At 36.8% G+C, this 26,722-nt stretch overlaps 1 protein-coding gene across 1 annotated transcript; it reads left to right on the forward strand.

The window, feature by feature from the left end:
* Positions 1-310: 310 nt before the first annotated feature.
* On the forward strand, positions 311-26,722 carry SH2D1A (SH2 domain containing 1A). Its single transcript, XM_050776617.1, has 4 exons — positions 311-687; positions 19,318-19,381; positions 23,744-23,888; positions 24,921-26,722. Exons 1-4 carry the CDS (start codon positions 551-553, stop codon positions 24,959-24,961), a joined length of 387 nt encoding a protein of 128 aa, XP_050632574.1. The 5' UTR covers positions 311-550; the 3' UTR covers positions 24,962-26,722.

Here is a 26,722-nt window from a genome sequence, read left to right on the forward strand (position 1 = left end):
TGATAAAACCATCAGTGTTTTGTTCTCAGAGCTTTTGATCCTTTCATTTTGTTAGTATGTTTTTGCCCTACATGATGGGTCCACATACCGACAGAGACATGTACAACTTGCCTCTATCATCAACTCCTTACCGGCTAGTTGAGCTAAGTTATTCCTGGTGGCCTCTGAGTAAACTGCAAGAACAGAAGCATTACTAAGCATCCCTGTCTGAGTGCAAGGGTGTGTGTTGGCAGTACAGCCCCAATCTTGCAAAATCCTTCTTCCAATGTTCCTTCCCGCTCTGTATGAACCCTGTGTTGGGGGGCAGGAGATGGAAGCCCTTGGCAAGCTCGATTGAACTAAGCTACTAAATTGCTGAGCTCGTTTTAGTTGAAGTGTGAGAAGGAGGTTTAAGGCAAGTAGACAACATCCTGTTGTTTGGGTGCTTCTCTCTTTTTTGCACATCTGGCTGAACTGGGAGTCAGGTGGTTGACTTGTGCCTGGCTGCAGTAGCAGTGGCATCTCCCTTGTACAGTTCTTCTCCTCGGCCTGCCCAAGAGTCCACCAGGCCATGGACGCAGTGGCTGTGTATCATGGCAAAATCAGCAGGGAAACAGGCGAGAAGCTCCTGCTTGCCACTGGGCTGGATGGCAGCTATTTGCTGAGGGACAGCGAGAGCGTGCCAGGAGTGTACTGCCTGTGTGTGCTGTGAGTATGATACAGTGGGCATGGGCCTGCTGAGGGTGTGGGCGGTGGGCAGCGGCAGCTGGGGCCAGGGTGGAGGCCGAGGCAGGCAGGGGCGCCGGCATTAGCAGCTCGCCGACGACGCCTCCATGGTCCGCCCTCAAGTCCAGCCCAGGGCCGTGGTGAAACATACTTTCGCCTGAGTCCCTCGCTGGGGATTTCATTCCCTGGGCCACCTGCTCTCCAGAAGGCCCTCACCAGAGCCTTTTGGGGCAGCCGCAGAGAATGCCCTTTCGGGTGCTGAAATGTGGTCTAGAGTTTATCTTCGCTCCAGGAAAGACCCAGGCTCCCCACTTCTATTTTGAACCCTATCGGGTGGTGCCCTGGGAGCCTTACTCTAGCTCTCTTTAAACGACTTTTGAAGTGTCATCCCAAAGGAAGGGCATGACATTCAGGGAGAGGAGACACATTAAGAAACAGAGTCAATTACTTTAAGAATGCAATGCCAGTAAAGTCGAGATGCTGAGAGAGGAGGGGGATGTGTATGAGTAAAATCACCTCTCTGGATCTGCTGATGTAGCATCCTTTAGAAAAGTAGTGGGGGGTGGGGAGGGGCAGGGGATTTCAGAAATAGGACCCTTCTTGATAAACGTTAGGACTCACGATAGTCTTAAAGGGAATGGAGGGAAAACACCCTTGTTATGATTCAGCTTTGCCATTTGCCTAGGCATGTCTCAGTCTAAGGCTTCATTTTGAATCAAATTCATCTGCGTCTTTGCTCCAGGGCTCCGGAGTCAGGCAGATCTGAGACTTTGTCCTGTGCTAGTCAGATGTTAGGCTTGTGACCTGGGCAAATTAACCTCTCAGTCCCCCAGTTTTCTTATCCATTGAATAGGTATCATATTACTGCCTACCTCATAGGATTGTAAGATTAAGTGCTATAATGCAGTAAAAAAATTAGCACTGGGGCCTGACACCTAGTAAATGTTTAATAAATGTAAGCTATTGGTATTGTCATTATACCAAAAATATATTGTTATTTTATCTTCTCTTTTCAGTTGATTTCTTTTAGGAATCATGGGGGCATTTCTAAGGAAGGACCTAGCTCAAGCATTATTGTCAGCAGGATAAAAAAAATCCATGAAAACAGCAGCCCTGCATAGTAGGTTCTAGACAGAAACCAAATGAGGTTAAATGCTTGGTAGTAAGTTCAGCATCTGATGATACCCCACAAGAGTTTGAAATACCTTATGGGTCAGTGAAGAAAGATTATCCTGATGCTGGTGCTAGAGGATTTTCACTGTATATTGGTTTTCAAAAATGGTCAAGCCTTGTTTGTGGCAGCTCTCAGGTCATGCTAAATACATTTTTCATAAAGGCCTCCAGGGAAATACGTGGAAGTTATTGAATGTCTTGGGCTTGAATCTTTATGTTTTGCTTATATAATTATGTTCCCGTGTGGAACCTAGGGAAGGGCAATGAAAATCAGCTAGGATTCTTAGGCTCTTTTCTCATTGAGAGAAGGTGGAGTGAGTGGGTGGGTGAAAGGCGCTGCTTTAGGGAAACTGACAAAGGAGATAATGTGCTCCTTAACCCAAAGGTGAAAAAGAACGTACAAAACAAGTCTGGGCAGGGGAGGGACAACAGGGTATAGTGAGAGGCAAGATACACCTAAGACTTCAGCCTCACCAGGCTCCTGGCCATTTCTCAAGCTCCTCAAAAATGCCCCCACTTAGGATTTCTGTGCTTATTGTTCCTTCTGCCAAAAATACCTTCAGTTCATATGTTTGTTCAACTGCCTCCTCCCTCAGAGAGGACTTGCTTGGCCACCTATCTAGAACAAGTGCCCTCTCTCTGTCCCTGATACACTCACTCCATCTCTTTATTTTTGTTCAAAGAGCTTTAAACTATTTGATAATTTGCCTGTTTACCTACTTATTGCTGGGCTGTCCTACAAAAATATAATCTCCATGAGGGCGGAGACATTGTCTCCATCACCAGGAACACAGGAACACATAATAGGCACTCAGCAGATATTTTTGAATTAACAAACTGTTAAGGCAAATTCTATTCTTTACTGCAAGAAAAGGAATGAACATCGAGAGGTTAGGGTGTGGACCCTGGGAAAGTCACTCAAATTCTCTGGGCCTCAGTTTCCATATTTATAAAACAGGAATAGTAATGTGTATCCTACCTTCTGCAAAAGATTGCCTTAAGTACCATATACAAGAGAGAAGGAAAACTTTAGCCTTTTTCCTATGTGGGCCAGAACCACATGAGGAATTAACTTAGGCAGGTGAGAAATTCTCAAGCATTTAAGTTTTTGCCCAAAGTGAATCTTGCATAAATGCTTTTTTTATGACTCTCAGTTCTCCATGAAAACTGCCTTGTGAAGTAGCGGAAAATACTAGACAAATTGGGAGTTCCCTTACGGTGTCTTTCAAATGGTACACTGGGGACTCAAAGTCTTATGAGACTGTTTGGGTGATAGCCAGAATGTACTGCAGAGGGAAGATATAAGGATACATTGCCTTTTATCAGTTTCTCAACGTTTTTGAGTTGAGTGTCCCTTTTGACAAATGTAAAAAATTCATTCCCTCTTTTTGGTGCTACACTGTAATTATAAAATCAAATTTTATTTAGAAATAAACCATGTACTCATTTTAAACCAAAACACTTATGCTTATGATATGTAGTCGAAATAACAATATAAATGGTGTCACGTACACATGGACAACAAGGTATAGCTGACAAACATGCATTGAATGTAGGGTTTACTCAGAATGGTTTCTCATTCTATCTTTTGTTTACTCCTATTAACCAAGAAGATTTAATTGAGCTATAGTTTTTATATTTTTATTGTAGAGATAATACATTTCATATGCCTTTCAAACTGTACTTTAAACTGTACTTTCAAACGATGCTTGCCCTTTTCCCCAGTTCTGAAGCTCCTAATCATGGCTTTCAGATATGGCCTTTTCTTCTGTTCTGGTTTAGAAAATTGAACTCCTTCATAAAGCACTAAAGGAGTTTTCCATTTGTAGGATTGCTCACCTTCATTTTAAGTGATAAGTTTTTCTTTCAATTACTTTCTCTAAATAAATATAGATTTTTGTATAAGTCTATTAAAAATAGTTCCTTATACCTATTCGTTATAGAAAAATTGAAACATATAGACAATAGAAATTAGAGAAGCATCTATAGTTTTATTTTTTATTTTTTTTCTGAGATAAGTTTAGTTTAATCTTGTTTTTTTTTTTTTTCAAATTTTTACATCTACTGAAACATCATGTGTAAACCAATACAAGAAGGTTGATTCAATATGAGGATATGATTTATTTATTTTTGCCTTTCCAGATAATTTTGGGAAAGAAGTCAAGTGAGATAAAACATTGAACATACGTGTGAAACTAACTAAAGACTAGCTGTAAACTTCAGATAATCATTGTATTAATGAATTAACACTTTTTTTCATATCACAGTGCCTAGACTGTGATCAAAAAGGTGTTTTTTTAAAATCAAACCTATCTAGGCCAGGCATGGTGGCTAACGTCTGTAATCCCAGAACTTTGGGAGGCCAAGGCGGGAGGATCACTTGAGGCTGGGAGTTCAAGACCAGCCTGACCAACATGTTGAAACCCCCTCTCTACTAAAAACACAAAAATTAGCCAGACTGGTGGCGCACACCTGTAATCCCAGCTACTCGGGAGGCTGAGGCTGAGGCAGGAGAATTGCTTGAACCCTGGAGGTAGAGGTTGCAGTGAAACGAGATCGCCTCACTGGACTTCAGCCTGGGTGACAGAACGAGACCCTGTTATTGCTAAAAATTAGGTGAATTTTCTTTTATATTTTAATAAGATGAATTGCTTTTTGCGCACGTGTGCTCTCACAATTGTATTCTTACGAGTGACATATTTGACTACTAAAGAGTTTGATTTTTGTATGTGTCAAAAAAAGTAAGGGAAAACACCAAACTTAGAAAAGATACCTTACAACAGATCAAGGATTAGTTTGTGTGTGTGTGTGTGTGTGTGTGTGTGTGTGTATACACAAATTTACGTGTGTTAAAAAAGTATGATTGTATTCTTACAATTGTATACACTTCCCATTTCCCACTTAACATGAAAAAAATACACTCATATATAATGTTCTTAGAGACAACTTTAAGATGTTATTTTTAATGGCTGCATGGTAGTCCAGCTAGCTAGTAAGTATACCATATTTTGCTTAGCCAGTCACCTACTTTTAGACATTTGACTCATTCCATATTTTTGTTATTATAAATTCCATCAGGATGTATATTTCAGTACATTAAAGTTTCCTTGTATTTATGATTATTTCCTTATAATGAATTTCTGAAGTGGAATTTCTAGGTCAGAAAACATAAACAGCTTAGGATTCTTGATATATACATGATCATGAGATATTTTCCCTAAATGGTTATTCCAATCTACATGCTCACCTGTAATGCATGAGTGTCCGTTTCACTACACCCTCACTAGAAATGGGTATTATAGTTAAGAAAATTTTCCTTTGACATTTGGTGTGTCATTCTTTATTTTATATTTACATGCTATCTCTTTATTTTTCTCATTTTATATTCCTTTGATTAGTGACTGTCATTTTATATGGTTGTTAAGCTGTTGTATTTCCTGACATGATTTGGCATTTTGTGTATTTTTCTCATTTAACCAGTTGAATCATACTTTTTTTTTTAACACACTGTATTAGTATATATATATAATATATTAATCCTATTATATATAATATATAATATCCTATTGTATATATAATATATTATATATAATAGGATTATATATATAATAGTGTGTATATATATATATACACACACACACACACTAATCCTTGATCTGTTGCAAGGTATCTTTTCAAAGTTTGGTGTTTGCCCTTACTTTTTTTGACACATACAAAAATCAAACTTTTTAGTAGTCAAATATGTTACTTGTTTTCTTTGTGTTTGATTTCTTCCTTGGCTAGAAAGTCCTTTCCCCTTGAGGTATGCCATAAAACTTCACTGCAGTTTTTGTTTTAAATTTATGGTTTTGTTAGTTTACATTTACCTTTTTAATTCCATTTGGAGTTTTATTTTGATGCGGATAAAGGATCTAATTTGATTTTGTTTTCAGATAGGTAGCAATTGTCCTAATATAATTTATAAATACAACTTCCATTCTTCATTGATTTGCTAGCCGACTATACCATATATTAAATTCTTATATATAACAGTTACTGTTTCTGGACTATCTATTTGTCTCAATTGATCCGTTTATTCTTGCACTGATAGCACTATAGTATGATAATGTTTTAATACATTTTAAAAATTATTTGCTATTCTTATCTGTTGGTTCTTCAAAATGAAATCTAGAATCATTTTATTAAGTTAAAAAAAATCCATTGGACCAAATGTTTTAGCTCTCACATTCGAGTGAGAACACATGATATTTGTCTTCCTGTGCCTGGCTTATTTCACTTCACATAATGACTTCCAGTTCTATTTACATTGCTGCAAATAACAGGATTTCATTCTTTTTAATGGCCAGATAGTATTCAATTGTATATACATAGCACGTTTTCTTTATCCATTCACCTGTTGTTGGACTCTTCCATATCTCGGCTACTGTAAATAGTACTGTGATAAACGTGTGGGCACAAGTATCCCTTTGATATATTGATTTCCTTTCCTTTTGGTAGATACCCTGTAGTGGGATTCCTCAGTCATATGGAGGTAGAGAGTAAAATGATAGTTACCAGAGGTTGAGAAGGGTGGAAGGCGATGAAGAGAGGCTGGCTAATGGGTACAGACATACAGTTAGATAGAAGAAATGAGTTCTAGTGTTCAGTCGCACAGTAAGGTGACTATAGTTAACAATATCTTATGTATTTTAAAATACCTAGAAGAGACTAGTTGAAATGTTCTTACACATAGAAATGATAAATATTTGACGTGATAAATATCCTAAATACCCTGATTTGATTATTATAATGCATACATGTGTTGAAACATCACACTGTACCCCATGAATATGTACAATTATTATGTACTAAAATTTTTTGAAAATACCATTGGGGTTACATTAAATTTATTAATACACTAAGAACGAATTGTCATCTTTAAATGATTTAGTCTTCCCTTCCCATAAGTCTCTCCATTTATAATTTTTTCCTTTATATCCATCAATCAAGTTTTATAGTTTTCTTTTTGTATGTCTTACACATTTTTTTATTTCGAGTTATTGTGTGTATGAATGTGTATGCTGCTTTTAAATATAAATGGGATCTGTTTCCACTATATTTTCTGTTTCATAGGAAAGCTACTGATTTTATGTTCTGTTCTTGTATTTATCCAGTGTACTGAATGCTCTTATTAATGCAGATAGTTTTTTTTAAAGTTTATTCCCTCTGTTTTTTTAGATACATCAAGTTTCTTTTCACCGACGTACATATGTGCTCTCAGATTTCTTCCATTCTCACCCTCAGTGTAGACAGCTATTGGGGAAGTTCTGACTGCCCAGTAGGATTGTTTGATGGTGATAAGAGGAAAACTAATTTAAAATATTTAAAATAATTAGCTCAAAAATAGTTTATTTCCATAGTTGGCATTCTTCTGGACATATCTGTCTTTGTTTGCTACTTATCTGATGGAAGATTTGGAAGAAGAAATGCTGTTATAATTCTTTAACGTCAAGGACACATAATGAAGTCATTTGACATATATGTCTTTAGATAAAAGCATAATTATCTTTTTGTCCTTTAAGTTTTAAAGGTACAACTGGGAATAAAGTGCCTGTCAAACAACTGAACTGGAGAAATGGGGGAGGAGCAGTGATGAAATAAAATTCCAGTTTATCAGTTGCACTAAAGGGGAACAGTGTGGCAAAGAACTTGAAATTATAACTTCATTTAGTGAGAAATTACAACTGACATTTAGTTTTTGAATTCAATTGGATATGTGCCTTAGTGCCACATTTGTCTTCATGATAACTTAGGCCACCAACATTGTTTTTGATTTCCTGAATACAATCCAGTGGTAAAGTGAGCCTGAAAACCAGCCTAGGATTAAGTTTGCCACATATAAACCATCAAATGGATAATTCATGGCAAATAAGCCAAGTACTGACTCCGGCTGACAATGTAAAATTAAAGTTGCAAGATTAGTCTGAAGATGTCATTTAGCTTAAGCAAAGGGGGAGTCTGGATTGATCTCTTTCAGGCTCTCCCCACCTGGCCTCTTCCCTTCAGCTCCCTCCACTGCCCTCCTTCTCTGGGTGGACAGTTCCAGCTCCATGTCCAAGCAGATTCCCTCCCTTTTGAGAATTGTGCTTTTGGAATTGTGTTAAAGACCAATTTGTTAATACATTCCCTCTAGTATAAGAGAGGGGCAGCACAGAATGGTGGTTAAGAGCCCAGATCTTCCAGCCAGATCTCTGGGTGTGCATCCCAGCTCTGACCCTTAACTAGCTATTTTACCTTGAGCAGGTTACTTTAACTTTCTGTGCTTCAGGTTTCTTACCTGTAAAACAGCAGATGGTGATAATGAGAGTACTTACCTCACAGGGTTGTTATGACGATTATGACATGAGTTAATATTTGTAAAGTTAACATGTAATATGTGTTTTTTTTAATTGTTTGTTTGTTTTTGTTTTTTAGACAAGTCTCGCTCTGTCGCCCAGGTTGGAGTGCAGTGGCACGATCTCCACTCACTGCATGCTCCCTCACCTCCAGGGTTCACACCGTTCTCCTGCCTCAGCCTCCCAAGTAGCTGGGACTACAGGCACCCACCACCACGCCCGGCTAATTTTTTTGTATTTTTAGTAGAGATGGGGTTTCACCGTGTTCGCCAGGATGGTCTGGATCTCCTGACCTCGTGATCTGCCCGCCTCGGCCTCCCAAAGTGCTGGGATTACAGGCGTGAGCCACCACGCCCGGCCGTGTTTTTTAATATAAATAAAAGCTCTATAAATAATTGTAATACAAAGTTAGACCCACATAAGTATACATAAATAAAACTTGATATGAATGTTCGGGGGAAGAAGTGATTATATTTATTTTCATGACTTATCAAAATATCAGATAGTTTTACCGTCAGACTTGAAGTTGAATGACTTTCAACTGTTTCAAAAATTAAAATTCTCTCTGAAAGAATAAAGTTTGGGCCATTGGAAGTTTGGAAAGCTCTTGAATCAGAGTATAGTCTCAAAAATAATGGCTTTGTGTGGGATACTATTCCTCTGGATATAAAAGTTCTGAAACATTTGTTAAAAATCATTATAGTAGGCTGGGTGCGGTGGCTCACGCCTGTAATCCCAGCACTTTGGGAGGCCGAGGCGGGCAGATCACGAGGTCAGGAGATCGAGACCATCCTGGCGAACACGGTGAAACCCCGTCTCTACTAAAAATGCAAAAAATTAACCGGGTGTGGCGGCGGGCGCCTGTAGTCCCAGCTACTTGGGAGGCTGAGGCAGGAGAATGGCATGAACCCGGGAGGTGGAGCTTGCAGTGAGCCCAGATTGCGCCACTGCACTCCAGCCTCGGCGACTGAGGGAGACTCCCTCTCAAAAAGAAAAAAAAAAAAATCATTATAGTTGTGTCTGAATTTTGTATGTAGCATTAGTTCATATAGACATAAAGGGCATAGGTACTGGCTTGCTTTATTTGCAGTGTCATGAAGAAGTCAGGTGTAGCTAAACTTTTTCTTTTGTGTAGTCCTTGAAGTGGTATAAAAAAGGAATTGATGTGGTTTTTTCAGTTCTAAACCAGGATCTGTCCCCAACACTGACCCACTGAGAAAATAAGAAACAAGTCAGGTTGGTTGCTTCTTGTCCGTTTCTAACCTGAACACTTTTTTACAGTTAGGGACAACTTTTGATGAAATAAAGACAAATTTCAATATCAGCAGAGACTAGATTAACACATGCTTTATAGTAATTAAAATAAATTAATGGCAATGATAAAACTCCACCGTTCTTTAACAATTATTCATTTTCTGATTTTTTTGGTGATGCATTTTAAATTCTAGGATTATCAAAAAGTCCAAAAAAACTTTAATGAGGGAAAGAAGTTAAAATTACACGACATTGCTGGTTTGTCTGTATTAATGAAGGGAGTCAGAGGAAATATAATCCTAAAGGGGATGTAACAATTTAAAAAATGAATTATCTTTTTATGAGTTGTGATTTGCTTAGGCTAGGTTTGTAAGCCTCCAAATTGTAATTCTGCTTGTTTTTCTTAAAAAAGTATTCACTTAAATAACTATAGGAAAAAATAACATGCAAGAATGCATTTATGTTAGTTTAAGTTTACTTCTAGTGTATATATACACAGGGACAGACAGTTTTGAATAGTTGTAATCAGAGTGGGATCTCCTTGTGCCCACTTTTTACACATACTATCATTTTATGTCAACATAGTCCACATACTTAAAGTTTTTTTGAAAACCTAGGACTCTAATACTTTTGAATTTTGGCATAATATTTTATTTATTTATTTATTTATTTATTTATTTATTTATTTATATTTTTTGAGATGGAGTCTCTCTCTGTTGCCCAGCCTGGAGTGCAGTGGTGCGATCTCAGCTCACTGCAACCCCTGCCTCCCAGGTTCAAGCGATTCTCCTGCCTCAGCCTCCTGTGTGGCTGGGATTACAGGTGTGTGCCACCACACCTGGCAGGTTTTTTTTTTTTTTGTATTTTTTAGTAGAGACAGGGTTTCACCATGTTGGCCAGGCTGGTCTCGAACTCCTGACCTCGTGATCCACCCACTTCAGCCTCCCAGGGTGCTGGGATTACAGGCGTGAGCCATCGTGCCCAGCCAGCGTAATATTTTAAACCTTCACCTTTGACAGAGAAAGTGTAATTTTGAACCATTTTTTCTGCTGTAATTCCCTTATTTTTTTGTAATTTATATATTATTTCTAAATTGACAAAAATTGTATATATGTATTGTGTACGACATGATGCTTTGAAATATGTATACATGTGTAATAGCTAAATTGGAATAATTAGCATACGCATTGCCTCACATACTTATATTTTGTGATGAGAACACTTAAAATCTACTCTTAGCAACTTTCAAGAATACAATACATTGTTTTTAACTATAGTTGCCATGTTGTACAATAGATCTCTTGAACTTGTTCCTCCTGATCTAAATTTTTTATCCTTTGACCCAAATTTCCCAATCCCCACCCTGCACGCCCCTACCAGCCCCTGGTAGCCACCCATCATTCTACTCTTGGCTTGTATTAGTTCAACTTTTTAAGATCCTGTGTATAACTGAGACTACGCAGTATTTGTTTCTCTGTGCATAGCTTATTTCGCTTTACATACTGTCCTCCATATTCATCCATGTTGTTGCAAATGACAAGATTTCCTTTGTGTTTAAGGCTGAATAGTATTCCATTGTGTATATACACCACGTTTTCTTTATCCATTCATCTGTTGATAGACACGTAGGTTGATTGCATTATGTCTTGGCTATTGTGAATAATGCTGCAATATACATGAAAGTGCAGATTTCTCCTTGACATGATGATTTCATTTCCTTTTGATATATACCCAGTAGTGGGATTGCTGGATCATATGGTGGTTCTATCTTTAATTTTTTGAAGAACTTTCATACCATTTTTTATAATGGCTGTACTAATTTATATTTCTACCAACAGCGTGCAAGGGTTCCCTTCTCTCTGCATCCTCTCTTATTTTTGATAATAGGCATCCTAACAGGTGTGAAATGATATCTCATTGTGGTTTCATTTGCATTTTTCTGATGATTAGTGAGGTTGAGCATTTTTTCACATACCTGTTTGTCATTTGTATATTTTCTTTTGAGAAATGTCTATTCTGGTCCTTTGCCCATTTTTAAATGGGATTATTTGTTTTCTTTCTATTGAGTAATTTGAGTTTCTTATATATTTTGGATATTAACCCCTTATCATATGTATGGTTTGCAAATATGTTCTCCCATTCTGTAGGTTGTCTCTTCATTCTGTTGATTGTTTCCTTTCCTGTTTAGAAGCTTTTTAGTTTGTTGTAATCACATTTATCTATTTCCGCTTTTGATGTCTGTGCTTTTGGGGTTATACCTAAAAACAATTCCCCTATTTTGAGTAATTATTCCTTATTTAGGGGTACTTAGGTTAGTTCAATGTTTTCATAATTAAAATGGGCTAGTATGAAAATCTTTGTCAAATTGCTTTTTCCTCTTGACTTGTTTCCTTGGAGTATATGAAGATAAGCAAGGTTATGCAGTCAAAAATATGTATGGTTTTATAGCTCTTATTATATAACTTGCTCTTATTATATAACTAGTGATTTTCCATGGACAGGGACAGAGTATGTTTTGTTTGAAAAGGCATATTCAATATTTTAGTTTAATTTTATATTACAAAATTACTGGTTTATAATAGAAGCTATAGAAAATAAAACTAAGAAATATTATTGGGGAAGAAAGGAAAAAATGGTTCAGAAACACTGTCCTATGAAGACTGAAATGACTGACAAACCTTCAGCTTATACTAAAATAAAATTGCATTCTTAAAGCATAGACTGAATGACTACGGAGGAGGTGGTACAGAAGTACCCTGGGCAGGTGGAAGAAGCCCGATTGACATCAGGGAAGTTGCCATCAATATTCCCAATGAGATGTGGGCGTTCTCTTTGCATTTTAATCAGTCCTTCTGTAACTTTAATGTTCACACAAATCACCTGGGCATCTTATTAAAATCCGGATTCTGATTTAACAGGTCTGGGTGGGGCCCAAGAGTCTACATTTCTAACAAGCTCCCAGGTGATGTTGATGCTGTTATCCTGGGAATGCAATTTGAGTTGCACTGTTTTAGATCTCTTCCATGTATGACATATTATAGTAAGAGTTGACTACATGGGATCCTTGGTCAGTTACTTCAGTAACTTGAAAGTGAAAGATATAAACTGCTGGCCTATTTGAGGAGTGAGACAATTTTGCTCATTCAGAAATTGGAGGGGTTGTGGGGAGAAAGAAATTGTTAATATTAGATGAGTTAATCATGAGAAGTTTTATGTACCATTGACACCAGGTTGTTCAGAAACTGAAGGAGGTAGGAACTTTTGAAGTGGTACTCAGGTTCCTGCTGCTTAACTGAAAGTGAGATAAGATCAGATTCGTTAGGAAACAATTCTCAAAACAGACTCATTTACTTTGACTAAATATGTCTGAATGATAGTAGGGAGATAGAATCATTGCATTTTTTAGAGACCCACTGTTTTAGAAAGTGGAAAACTTGTTGCTTACCATTCTGCTTATTTTGTTGCTGAGATTTTAAATAATGAATCTCCACATCACTCTTATGATGCTGAATTATTGCCATTAATCGTTTCTCATAGGGAAAATGGAACTAACAACCTATGCTGTTTCACTGCTTCCATCTCCATTTTGCTATATGGCTTTAAGAAAATCACTTAAAGGCTTACCTTGAGTTCCCATGGTAAAAAATGGAAATCAAAGCTCTTGCCTTGTTCCCCATAGAGTACTTGCTGAAGTTAGTGGGCTTTGAGGTAGATTTCAAGTGTTTAAAAAGACAAAAGACTTTAACATTGTAATATTGTATATTTATTCAGCATATTATATATAGGCATATATCAAGCTATTTTATATATGATCTAAATATTCTGGCAATCCTTTGTTAAAAATAAAACATCATATAATCCACATCAGTAGTTAAATTGACCTTTTGTTTAGTGTCATGAATCAAGTAAATCTGAATAGTGTATTTCAGATATTTTTTGCCCTTTGGGTAATCAGTCCTGATGGATATTGATGAAAGATGTAGTAATTTTTTTTTTTTTTGAGATGAAGTCTCACTCTTGTCACGTAGGTTGGAGTGCAATGGCGTGATCTCAGCTCACTGTAACCTCCACCTCCTGGGTTCAAGCGATTCTCCTGCCCCAGCCTCCTGAGTAGCTGGGATTATAGGCGTCCACCACCACACACGGCTAATTTTTGTATTTTTAGTAGAGATGGGGTTTCACCATGTTGGCCAGGCTAGTCTCGAACTCCTGACCTCAGGTGATCTGCCCACCTCAGCCTCCCAAAGTAAAGTGCTGGGATTACAGACGTAAGTCTAATTTAATTCATGTATTTAAATACTTTTATTTCCAAAGGAGGTTAATGGTAAATGTGATCATCAAGTCAAGCATGACCTTCTGCTTGTAAACACATTGATTTTAACCAGAGTTCAGTGCGTGTCCTGGCTAGGTGTGGTGGTTCACACCTGTAATCCTACCACTTTGGGAGGCCTAGGTGGGAGGATAGCTTGAGGCCAGGAGTTCAAGACCATTGTGGTCAACAGAGCAAGACCCTGTCTCTGCAAAAACTAAACTAAACAACAACAACAAAAAAAAAATTTGCCAGGCACAGCAGTGTGCACCTGTAGTGGCAGCTACTCAGGAGGCTAAGGCAGGAGGCTAAGGATCGCTTAATCCCAGGAGAGCAAGCCTGCAGTAAGCTACGATCACCCTGCTGTACTCCAGCCTGGGTGACAGAGCAATACACCATTTAAAAAAAAAAAAAAAAAAAAAAAAAAAAAAAAAAGCACGTGTCCTAACCAAAGATCTCTATTGACTCAAACTTGTGCCCAAGAATAGCAATCAGAAAGTTTATTAAATAAATGATTTAGTTTCACATTCATTTGATTCACAATAGATTTAGATTCACATTCAAAATCTGAAACAATTCATTATAAAGTTTACCTTACGGTTTTATGAGGTAAAATTTATTAGGCAAATTAAGTGGCATTACTATATATACTAAAATATAACAAATAATCTGTATCAGTACAGTGTGGGGATCAGGAACTGGGGATCTAGAAATGGGCCTGATTCAAATCCCATTTTTGCTTTTTAATCTCTAGTCTGATTTTGGTTACTTAACATATCAAAGTCTCAGTTTCCTCATCTATAAAATAAATATTACAATATAAACCTAATAGGATTTTTGTGGGGTCCAAAGGAGATAATGCATGTACTATAAACTTAACTTTTTTTCCTCCTAAATTCACATGTTTAAACCCTTACCTCCAATATGCTTGTATTTGGAGATAGGACCTCTAGGATGTAATTAAGGTTAAATGAGATCATAAGGATAGGGCTGTAATCTGATAGACTTGGTGACCTTATGAGAAAAGGAAGAATGCATGTACAAAGAAGAGGTCATATGAGCACACAGCAAGAAGGTGGCTGCCTACAAGCCAAGAGAAGAGGCTTCAGAATGAAACTTACCGTACTGGCACCTTGATCTTGGACTTCCCAGTCTCCAGAATTGTGAGAAATAAATTTCTGTTGTTTAAGCCACCCTGTCTATAGTATCTTGTTATGGCAGCCTGAACAGACCAATACAGATTTTGGTACTGAGAAGAGGAGTACTGCTGTAACAAATACCCAAAAATGTGGAAGTGGCCTTAGAACTAGGTAATGAGTAGAGACTGGGGAAGTTTTAAGGTGTATTCTAGAAGAAAGCATAGATGGCTGTGAACAGAATGTTGGTAGAACTATTTATTCCGATGAGGTCTTAGATGGAAATCAGGAAGATGTTACTGCAAACTGGGAGAACTGGGAGAAAGGTGTTCCTTGTTACAAATGGTAAAGAACTTGACTGAACTGTGTTCTAGTATTTTGAAGAAGGTAGAATTTGTTGAGTAAAAAAATTGACTATTTATCTGAGGAGATTTCTAAGCAAAATGTTGAAGGAGTGGCTCAGTTCCTCCTGACTGCTTATGGTAAAATACAAAAGGAGAGAGATGAATTGAAGAAGGAATTGTTAAGCAAAAAGGAACTGGAACTTAAACATTTGGAAAATTCTGAGTCTTTATGTATTGCAATAAATGAGGAAGCTTGTGCTGGAGACAACACTAGGGTGTGGCTGGATTATCTATCACTCCTTAAGATTACTTATGATATTACCCAGCCATCTCAGCAGAAGTCAGGAATAGAGTTTTGATAAAAGCAGCAGAAATATTACCAGTTTGGACCAAAGAGAACAGGACAGTATGGTATAGTTATTTGGCTGCAAACATGGTTTATCCTTCAAGAAAAAGGGAAGAACGACCCTGAGGGTGATTCAGAGATCACCAGGGCTGCCATTCCTACTATAGGCCCAGAGTACACAGGCCTGGAGGCTAAGGCTGCCTCTACCTTGGTTTCAGAAAGTGAGACTGACATCCAACAGAGCCACATGGGTGGGGCCATCACCCTAGCCAAAGGATGTGGCCACCTTACAGAGCTGTGGGGGTGATGCTGCTTTCCCAGTGAACCTGAAAGGCAGAGTATTGAATCAAAGAGGATTATTCTTGAGCCTTAAGAGCTAATGGAGTTTGCCTTGCTAGGTTTTGGACTTGCTTGGGACCTGCAACCCCTTTATTTCTTCCAATTTCTCCCTTTGGAATGGGAATGTCTATTGTCTTCCTGTAGCACCATTATATTTTGGAAGCACATAGCTTGTCTGGTTTCATAGTTTCACAACTGGAAATAAATTTTGCCTCAAGATGAATAATACTGCTAGTCTAACCCACATCTAATTTTATTTAGATGAAACTTTGGACTTTAGATTTTATGTTGATGCTAGAATTAGTTAATTTATTTTGAGGCCATTGGGATGGTATAAGTGTGAGAAGGACATGAGTTTTGGGGGTCAACAGTGGAATGATGTAGACTGAATTGTGTTCCCCCCTAACATGTTTAAGCTCTAACCTCCAACATGACTGTAATTGGAGATAGGGGATAATTAAAGTTAAATGAGGTCATAAGGGTGGGGCTCTAATATGATAGGATTGGGGGCCTTATTACAACAGAGAAGGCTGTGTGAGCACACAGCAAGAGGTCAGCTACTCGCAAGGCAAGAGAAGAGGGCTCAAAATGAAACTTACGTTGCTGGCACCTCGATCTTGGACTTTCCAGCCTCCAGAACAGTGAGAAAGTAAATTTCTTTTATTTATGCCATTCAAGGTATGGTATTTTGTTATGGCAGCCAAACAGACTAATGCAGAAAGTAAAACTCTTGGCATGTAGTAGAAATCAATTAGACAGATATGCAATATAGATATAAACTGAGTAATGGGAGGGAATATTTATCCCGTTTAAAAGGATAAGCTGCTTTTAGGAAAATAAAGTTACAGCTAAGGCACTTTGGAGATAGTCCTAGTTTACAGCATTTTAGAGTTGCTCTTCCACAAAAATATAATAAAAACAAGCAGCACTTGTTTTGAATTCATATTTTTTTACTATTATTTCATTTATAATATATTATAGAGTAATATAGTAATACAGTTATGTGCAATATAGCAACATTTTCCTTAATAACGAACAGCATATACAATGGTGGTCCCATAAGATTATAATGGAGCTGAAAAATTCCTATCACCTACTGATGTTGTAGCCATTGTAATGCCACAGCACAGTGAATTACTTATGTATTTGTGATGACACTGGTATAAACAAACCGACTGTGCTGTCAGCTGTATAAAAGTATAGCACAGGCCAGGTGTGATGGCTCACATCTGTAATCCCAGAACTTTGGGAGGCTGAGGCAGGTGGATCACCTGAGGTCAGGAGTTCAAGACCAGCCTGACCAATATGGTGAAACCCCGTCTGTACTAAAAACACAAAAATTAGCCAGTCATGGTAGCGTGCACCTGTAGCCTCAGCTACTTGGGAGGCTGAAACAGGAGAATTGTGTGAACCTGGGAGGCGGAGGTTGCAGTGAGCTGAGATTGTGCCACTGTACTCCAGCCTGGGCAATACAGCGAGACTCTATCTCAAAAAAAGAAAAAAAAAATAGAAAAAAGAAAAAAATGTATAGCACAGACAATTATATACAGTACACAATAATTGATAATGATAACAAATTACTGTGTTACTGGTTTATGTATTTACTGTACTATACATTTTATCATTATTTTAAAATCTACTCCTACTTATATAAAAAATGTTAGCTGTAAAACAGCCTTGGGCAGGTCTCTCAGGAGGTAATCCAGAAGAAGGCATTGTTATCATAGGAGATGACAGCTCCCTGTGTGTGACTGCACCTGAAGATCCTGCAGTGGGATAAGATGTAGAGGTGGAAGACAGTGATACTGATGATCCTGACCCTCTGTAGGCCTAGGCTAATGTGTGTATTTGTGTTTTAGTTTTTAACAAAAAAGTTTAAATAGCAAAGAATACATAAAATAAAAAATTTAAAAACAGAGAAAAGCTTATGGAATAAGGATATAAAGAAAAACAGTTTCGTATAGCTGTACAATGTGTTTGTGTTTTAAGTGAAGTGTTATAAAAGAGTCAAAAAGTTTAAAAAGTTTAAGAGTTTATAAAGTAAAAGAATGGAAGCTAAGGTTAATTTATTATTCAAGAGATTTTTTTTTTTTTTTTTTTTTTGAGACAGAGTCTCGCTCCCTCACCCAGGCTGGAGTGCAGTGGCGTGATCTCATCTCACTGCAACCTCCACCTCCTGAGTTCAAACGATTCTCCTGCCTCAGTGCCTCAGCCTCCCAAGTAGCTGGGATTACAGGTGTGTGCCACCATGCCCAGCTGATTTTTTGTACTTTTAGTAGAGACGGGGTTTCATTGTGTTAGCCAGGATGGTCTCGATCTCTTGACCTCATGATCCAGGAAATATAAATATTTTAAAATAAATTTAGTGTAGCCTAAGTTTACAGTGTTTATAACATTCTAGTAGTGTAATGTCCTAGGCCTTCACATTCACTCACCACTCACTCATTGACTCACCCAGAGCAACTTCCAGTCCTGCAAGTTCTATTCATGGTAAGTACTCTCAACAGGTATACCATTCTTTATCTTTTATACTGTATTTTACTGTGCCTTTTCTATGTTTAGGTAGGTTTAGATACACAAATACTTACCATTATGTTACAACTGCATACAGTATTCTGTACAGTAACATGCTGTACAGGTTTGTAGCCTGGAGTAATAGGCTATACCACATAGCCTAGGTGGTATACCATATAGGTTTGTGTAAATACAGTCTATCATGTTTGCACAACAATGAAATCACCTAATGATGCACTTCTCAGAATGTATCCCCCTTGGTAAGTGATACATGACTGTGGCAATATTATATTGCTATACATTAAAATAGTAATTTTATAAAAATATAGTTATATTCATATTATAGTATTACATCCTTATACTATTGCTATTATATTTATAACAAATATTATTAATATTAATAATTATGTAGGCCTGATAGTGTATTATCCCAGTGAAATGTTTTCACCTTAAGGTTCGATATGTACTTAAAAATAAGTCTATTGTTTGTTAAAACTATCTAATAATTCATGGTTTTATCAATTACAACAGGTCCCTGTTGTAGTTTCTTTCTGTCCAAATAGTCTCTCAACTTGACAAATCTTTAGGAGCATGAATTTCCATATTTCAAAAAATGAAAAGATAAATCTCACTGGAAACTGTGGTTGGGCAGTTACAATATGGAGACAAGTTAGATTCACTATGCTTTGCTTCCTGTGAATGCAATGGCACCATATACGTGTGTCCTAGTATAAGTGACATTTATATGTAATATTAAGCTTAAATTTACAGTATCCATTGTCCTTTTGGAATATTTTAGTAATGGAAGTTTATTCTTTCACAGGTATCACGGTTACATTTATACATACCGAGTGTCCCAGACAGAAACAGGTTCTTGGAGTGCTGAGGTATAGTTTTATTTATTTTTGCTTCTGGGGGTGTCAAGGAGGTGTTTGAAATTTAGGCTGGTTTTATAAAAGAGCAAATTCTACATTATGAAGTATTCATAAGGTTGAAATATTTAAAGCTCCAATCAAAAATTGTTCTTGGGTCATTAAGAAAGCTTTAGAGAATTTTGGTCCCAGTCCTGTTTAGCCACCATTTTGCAGAGTTGTATGACTTCAGGAGAAAGATAAAAATGTTGAAGGGTTATGTCAAACTTTTAGTGACTATGTGAAATCTTAGAAAGCATATCAAAAGCAGGTAAAATAATTAAATGAACAGTTATTTACCAGATGATACCAATATGAGTGTTGGTATTATGGGAGATTAAAAACCATGATGCTTGTTTTCTAAGAGACTACAATATCCTTGGGAAGTTATAACTTGAAATTAAACAGTTATGAGTGGAAGAAACTCAGCTTTGGGAAGAAACTAGGCAAATCTGGGTTCCAGGTCTGGTCTCCCCTCCTCTCTGATAGGTCTATGATCTTGGGCAGGTTACTTGACTTTTCTGTGAGCCAGTTTCTTCATTTGTAAACTGAGCCTAAGAATCCTCCCTTATGCACAGGGCTCATTTTGAAGAGTAAATAAGATAACACACATAAAGAAGCTCTTTGCCATAGGGCCTGGCACGCAGTGAGCCCTCAAAAGAGTGAACTCCTGAAAATTGCCACAGCTCCTATTAATAACTCAATCTATACATTTAAAATTTTCTGAAGTCTATACTTCAAAAAGTTAAAATAGCTCTCCCGTTTACTAATTTATCAGTAAATTGGAAAGCACAAATTACAGACCACAAATGTTTTGAACCACTGAGATGAATTAGGCCAAGTTTTCAAACATACTGTTGCTGTATTATGTAAGGATTATTAAAACTGTAATACTAACTAAAGATAAAGTTATGCCATTTCTAATCAAAATGATTTATAGTTGTTTATTTAAAAAAATTCTCTGTATCACTGCAGAGATGATTGAATAAGAAATTAAACTTTATTATGAAGAAAGTTACATGTAACATATACTGACAAAAACACACACACACATATATGTTTGTATATTATTTCACCAGAAATAGCTCTTCTCCATAGAGAAATACCCTTCAGCTGCTGAAGAATATTATGTAACAACAGGATCTTAAATTCTTAGGGTTTAACAACTTTGTTTTTAAACTTGTTTTCCTGCATTTTGAGTATAACATCATATGAGATTGTTACATGCTTGTGATCATGTTAAAGAAGAGAGGGCTTATTGAACACAAATGCCCCCTCATCCTGTTGTCTGATCTGACCTTGTTTATTTAATAATATTGTAATTTTCTGCATCAAGAGAGCAGAAGATTGGCATGACTTATCCCCAAATAGAAAATAGTTTAAAAAGTTCTTTAATTTTTGAAATGCATATTGCGTTTTTTTCTATCTACTAAATTTACCTTATTAGCAGTGCTGTTCTAAGGTGAATATTAAACTAGTATATATTCTCAGAGCTCATACCACCTGACTGGAAGAAATTTCTCTAGAGCATATTGAAAACCAGCTGTGATCTAATACATGTTTCCATGGATAACTAAGAGGTGACAGTATGGGAGATGTGCAAATTTGAAGAATAGCTGAGTTCAGTGACAGGATGAGAGTTGTCAGTGGTACAATTCTTGTGATAAATGTATTTTCAAAGCTGGGTAAATGATAGATATTAATACTGATTTTTGGAACAATGTTTTAGTTTGCCATGCTGCAGGAAAAATCAGGGCAGTAACACGCCATCATCTGTGCATATATTGTGCTAGAAATGTAGGTAAGTGAGATTTGTTTTAAAGAGTGTAATGAAATCGAACCCTGGCCCCACAGAATTATGAAAGACAGATATCATGTGTATTTCTAGTTTTAGAGAGATTTTTAGGTTAAATCATTGCCTAGTGTATTATCTTATATGACTCAGACTAAAATTTTGCTAAATTGTTAATTTAGATAATTCTACAATCTACTTTCCCTTATTAATATGTGAATTGTTGGCAATACATTATTTAAAATGTACTGACATCACAACAGTGATGTCACCCTGTTGACATCACTGTCTTCAGGCTTTACTGGGTATATGATCAGGAGATCAGCAGATGTTAAATAATTGTCCTTATTAATCTAAGTAAAACACTGTAAAATAGGCCAGTCATTTGCTTATGAAACATCAGATCCCCAATTCAAATAGCTTCCATACCTCCAGTGCTATTATTCCTCTCTGTTAGCATGGATAATCAAGTGTTAACTACATATCAGTACCCATAAAAATGATGCTTCTCTGTTTTGTTTTGTTTTGAGGCAGAGTCTCACTCTGTCGCTCAGGCTGGAGTGGTGGAATGGCACGATCTCGGCTCACTGTAACCTCTGCCTCCCAGGTTCAAGGGATTCTCGTGCCTCAGCCTCCCAAGTAGCTGGGATTACAGGTGTGCACCACCACACCCGGCTAATTTTCATATTTTTAGTAAAGCTGGGGTTTCACCATGTTGCCCAGGCTGGTCTTGAACTCCTGAATTCAGGTGATCCACTGGTCTCAGCCTCCCAAAATGCTGGGATTACAGGTGTGAGCCACTGTGCCCGGCTATGCTTCTGTTGATAAATGGTTTTACAAGCCACAAGAACAGCCAAAAAGATGTGTGGTTTGAAATCTTTCCACACTTGGGGAGTGTACAGTTTCTCTTCTGGTTGATGACCCTAGCTTCGCTAGATCCTGTTTGACCCAGTTCTAATCTGAAAGGCAAGAGACTGGGTCCTGGGATTCAGAGCCAGTTCTGCCTCTGGTTGTCTGTGTGACTTTGGGCAAGCTGATTAATTTCTTTACATTCACATTTTCTTATCTGTCAAATGGGAATAACTGAATAAGCCAATAACTGCCATTTTGTGAGGAAATAGTGAAGGCAAGAGATAGGAATGTGCTTTGCAAATGAAAAAGTGCACTGAGGAGAGTATAAGGAGGCAATTTGTGCCTATGGCCTGCATTTGCAATTTGGAGATTCTATCTTGGAACCAAAGAACTGTTTGGATTTCTGCAAGAATGGCCATGTTATTTTGGATGAGTTCTCAATCAAGCTTTAGGAAGGTGGAGGGTAGGTGAGAGAGTGGGGTGGAGCTGGGTGAGAGAGTGTTCTACATCTACTGTGAACATATGGGGGAACACTAATATAGAGCTAAAGAGAATTTTTGTCATGTTTTCAATGAAAAATTACCCCAACATAAGGAAATGACTGAGAGTTACTATGGATAGTGTAGTATGCTATCTTCAGCATACCGCTGTCTAGCTGACAGAAGTCTTCATGCCAGCCTTCATGTTTTCTCATTAAATTCTAAAAAAACAAACAGCTCCCACCTCAAAAATCTTCCAGATGGAATAGCTGAAAAACAACTTTAAAAAAAAATACTAGTCATTGTTCAATTGCTCATAGCAATACTACTTTATTTTATGTAAAATGACAGTTTTGAGCTGATGCCTGAAGCTTGGCTCATAAGCTTTTGCAGGAAATTGTTGTTGATTTCAGGCAGTGTCTTTGCAAGACAACTGATGTCAGGAAAGGAATACATTTTAATAGTTACCTGCAAATAACTGTCTCTTTAAAAATACACAAATAAATAAAGGTGACCTTATATAGTCTTTCATTTTCATGTCATAGAGAAAACCTTGTTACAGTGACATGCTGATGAAGAGAATAATTTTGGGAGTATAGGGAAGTTTCCCAAGGAGGAAAAATTTTAATGTGAAGAATGACGCAGGAAATATTATGAGATGAAAGAGTATGAGGACTGAACTAGCCGTGCACTGTGTGTATCATAACAGCCAATTTTTAATTTCCTGTGTAGCATTTTATATTGTGGGATGATGGCAGGGAGGATGGGTTGTTGGTTTTTCTTTTGTTGTTGTTCCTCAGGCTTTTTATTAATGACCTGTAGGATCTGTTTTTTTTTTTTTTTTTTTTTTTTTCCTGTTTAACTGCATCCCCTCTGTTGGTGAATTCATTGTGGGTAATGGCCTGTATACCCTTAGAGGTTTGAGATGTCTGATGGGGAGCAGGCAGGAAGGGCAGGGCGATGAGCAAGAGCTTGTACAAACTAATACCACCCTTGGGAGAACTGAAATGACAGCTCATTAGCTCCTCTTGCAGGGAAATTCAGCCAACCAAAGTAAACTCCTCTGGAATGTTGTTTTTCCTTCTTTCTTATGTTTTCAAATATTTCAACAAGTTACACAACTGTTACCTCTCTTAGCATCCCTAGCACATTTTGTAGGTCTTTTTGTATCATTTTGAGATAGGTAAATAATTTTCTTGGCCTTTTATTTTCCAGACAGCACCTGGGGTACATAAAAGATATTTCCGGAAAATAAAAAATCTCATTTCAGCATTTCAGAAGCCAGATCAAGGCATTGTAATACCTCTGCAGTATCCAGTTGAGAAGAAGTCCTCAGCTAGAAGTACACAAGGTACTACAGGTATGATTTACTCTTAATTTTTGACAGGGTTTGGAAGCTCAGATTTATGAGTCAACCTATTCATAACCATATAATCAATTAGAAGTTATGTAAGAAAAATGCAATGAGAAAGTAGATGTAGCCAGCAAGTCAAATGAGAGGTGACAATTTATGTGCTATAATTTTAATCTATTACTCTGTAAACTTTTAATAAATCACTGTAAAATCATCAAAAATTCTATAAGCCCATAATATTTTAACTGCTCTTGTCTGTCTCATCTTGTTCTTTCCTGTCCCTTTTATAGGTAGCTAAGTATCATTTCACTTCACTAATTCAGACACAAATAATGTGAAAGATGGTATAATTCAGAGAACACCTGAGCTGTGCTTTACCTTTGCTTAGTAAACTTTTTTTCCTACAGGGACATGAAAGCTAATGTTAGCCTGGCACACACGATTCTGGTTTCTGAATCGGTGGTGCTTGAATTAATGACATTTTTCTGAAGCAAAGGAAATTAAATAGTAGACTTTATTGTTCCACTGGCACAAATTATTACATATCCTGAGCAAACCTATTTTAGTGTATGTGTCGTGCTAAAGACTGAATACCAGCCAATGTCTGTAGCTATCTGATACGTGACTGTTTACTCCTCTATTGAATGGGGTTTATCATTTGTTTGGAGTAAGAGGATCGGCCTTGATTGAAACAATAAATATTTATGATAAAAGAAAATGAGTTGTTATGTCCCTTTTTGACAGGGACCTAGGCTCAGGCATAAACTGACAATTAGACTAAGTGGTGAATTAAATTAATGAATAGCCTTTTTAATACAAATGCAAATAGAACTCTAATTTCCAAGTTGGCTAGTTGTTTTTTTCTGCCTAGTATTCCATTCTTCATAACTCAATTTTAAATAATAGTTGCTTGTGGTATATTATTGTGTTGTGTCATTGTGAGTTTTATGCAGTTGGACATTTTATAAGTATGCATTAATCTATAATTTTAATAGCTTGCAAGTTTATTTTTTCTTGATTTTTGTTATTTTTCTTTAGGGATAAGAGAAGATCCTGATGTCTGCCTGAAAGCCCCATGAAGAAAAATAAACACCTTGTACTTTATTTTCTATAATTTAAATATATGCTAAGTCTTATATACTGTAGATAATACAGTTCAGTGAGCTACAAATGAGTTTCTAAAGCCATTGTAGTCCTGTAATGGAAGCATCTAGCATGATGTCAAAGCTGAAATGGACTTTTGTACATAGTGAGGAGCTTTGAAATGAGGATTGGGAAAAAGTAATTCCATAGGTTATTTTCAGTTATTATATTTACAAATGGGAAACAATTTAAAGCATAATGAATACTTTATAAATGATTAATGTCAATTCTTGCCAAATATAAATAAAAATAATCCTCAGTTTTTGTGAAAAGCTCCATTTTTAGTGAAATATTATTTGATAGCTACTAATTTTAAAATGTCTTGCTTGATTGTATGGTGGGAAGTTGGTTGGTGTCCCTTGTCTTTGCCAAGTTCTCCACTAGCTATGGTGTCATAGGCTCTTTTGGGATATTTGAAGCTGTATACTGTGTGTTAAAACAAGCACTAGAAAAAGAGTGAAGGATTTCTGTTTAATTCTGAAAGCAACCTTCTTGCCTAGTGTTCTGATGTTGGACAGTAAAATCCACAGACCAACCTGGAGTTGAAAATCTTATAATTTAAGATACGCTCTAAACATGTTTATCGTATTTGATGCTACAGGATTTGAAATTGTATTACAAATCCAATGAAATGAGTTTTTCTTTTCATTTACCTCTGCCCTAGTTGTTTCTACTACATAGAAAACCTCATTTTGAAGGGAAACTTCAGCAGCTGCAGCTCATGAATAACTGATTTGTAACCAGCCTCCTTTTGAAGTAACCCTACAAAATCACTGGAAAGTTTATGATTATATTAAGTTTTTAAAAAAATTCCAAGTGATTGAAACCTACATGAGAGTCAGAATTTTATGTGGTATTTTCTTCTCACATTTATATTTTCATGATTTGTGATTGATTATATGTCACTTTGCTACAGGGTTCACAGAATTCATTCAGTCAACAATGTAATAGGACACTGAGGGTATAGAAGTAAAAACACCTGGTCCCTGCTCTCTGTTCACTGTCTCGTTGGACGAGAAAACAATAACGATAAAAGACAGTGAAAGAAAATAACAATAAAAGACAAGGAAACAATAACAATGAAAGTTGATAAGTACATGATAAATGAGGTTCCCGTGTGTAGGTAGATCTGGTCTTTAGAGCCAGATAGATCTGGTCTTTAGAGGCAGAACGAGTCAATGCAAATACTCTGGTCCGTGGGCCATATGAAAAGGCTAAGCTTCACTGTAAAATAATAACTTGGAATTTTGGGTTGTGTATGAGTGTTGGTGAACTTGGTTTTAATTAGTGAACTGTTGAGAGACAGAGCTACTCTTCATGTACTGTCAAGACCTGATTTCTGAGCATTTAATATGGATGCTGTGGGAGTGAAAAAGTGGAGTATGGCCCCAGTAATGCATTATGGGTGGTTTACCATTTCTTGAGGTAAAAGCATCACTTTAACTTGTAAAGGAATTTAAAAATCCTACTTTCATAATAAGTTGCATAGGTTTAATAATTTTTAATTATATGGCTTGAGTTTAAATTGTAATAAGTGTAACTAATTCTAACTCTATAATGTGTTCATTCTGGAATAATCCTAAACATATGAATTATGTTTGCATGTTCACTTCCAAGAGCCTTTTTTTTAAAAAAAAGCTTTTTTTGAATCATCAAGTCTTTCACATTTAAATAAAGTGTTTGAAAGCCTTATTTAC

The sequence above is a fragment of the Macaca thibetana genome, chromosome X (genome assembly GCF_024542745.1).
Source record: "Macaca thibetana thibetana isolate TM-01 chromosome X, ASM2454274v1, whole genome shotgun sequence".
Lineage (NCBI taxonomy): Eukaryota > Metazoa > Chordata > Mammalia > Primates > Cercopithecidae > Macaca > Macaca thibetana.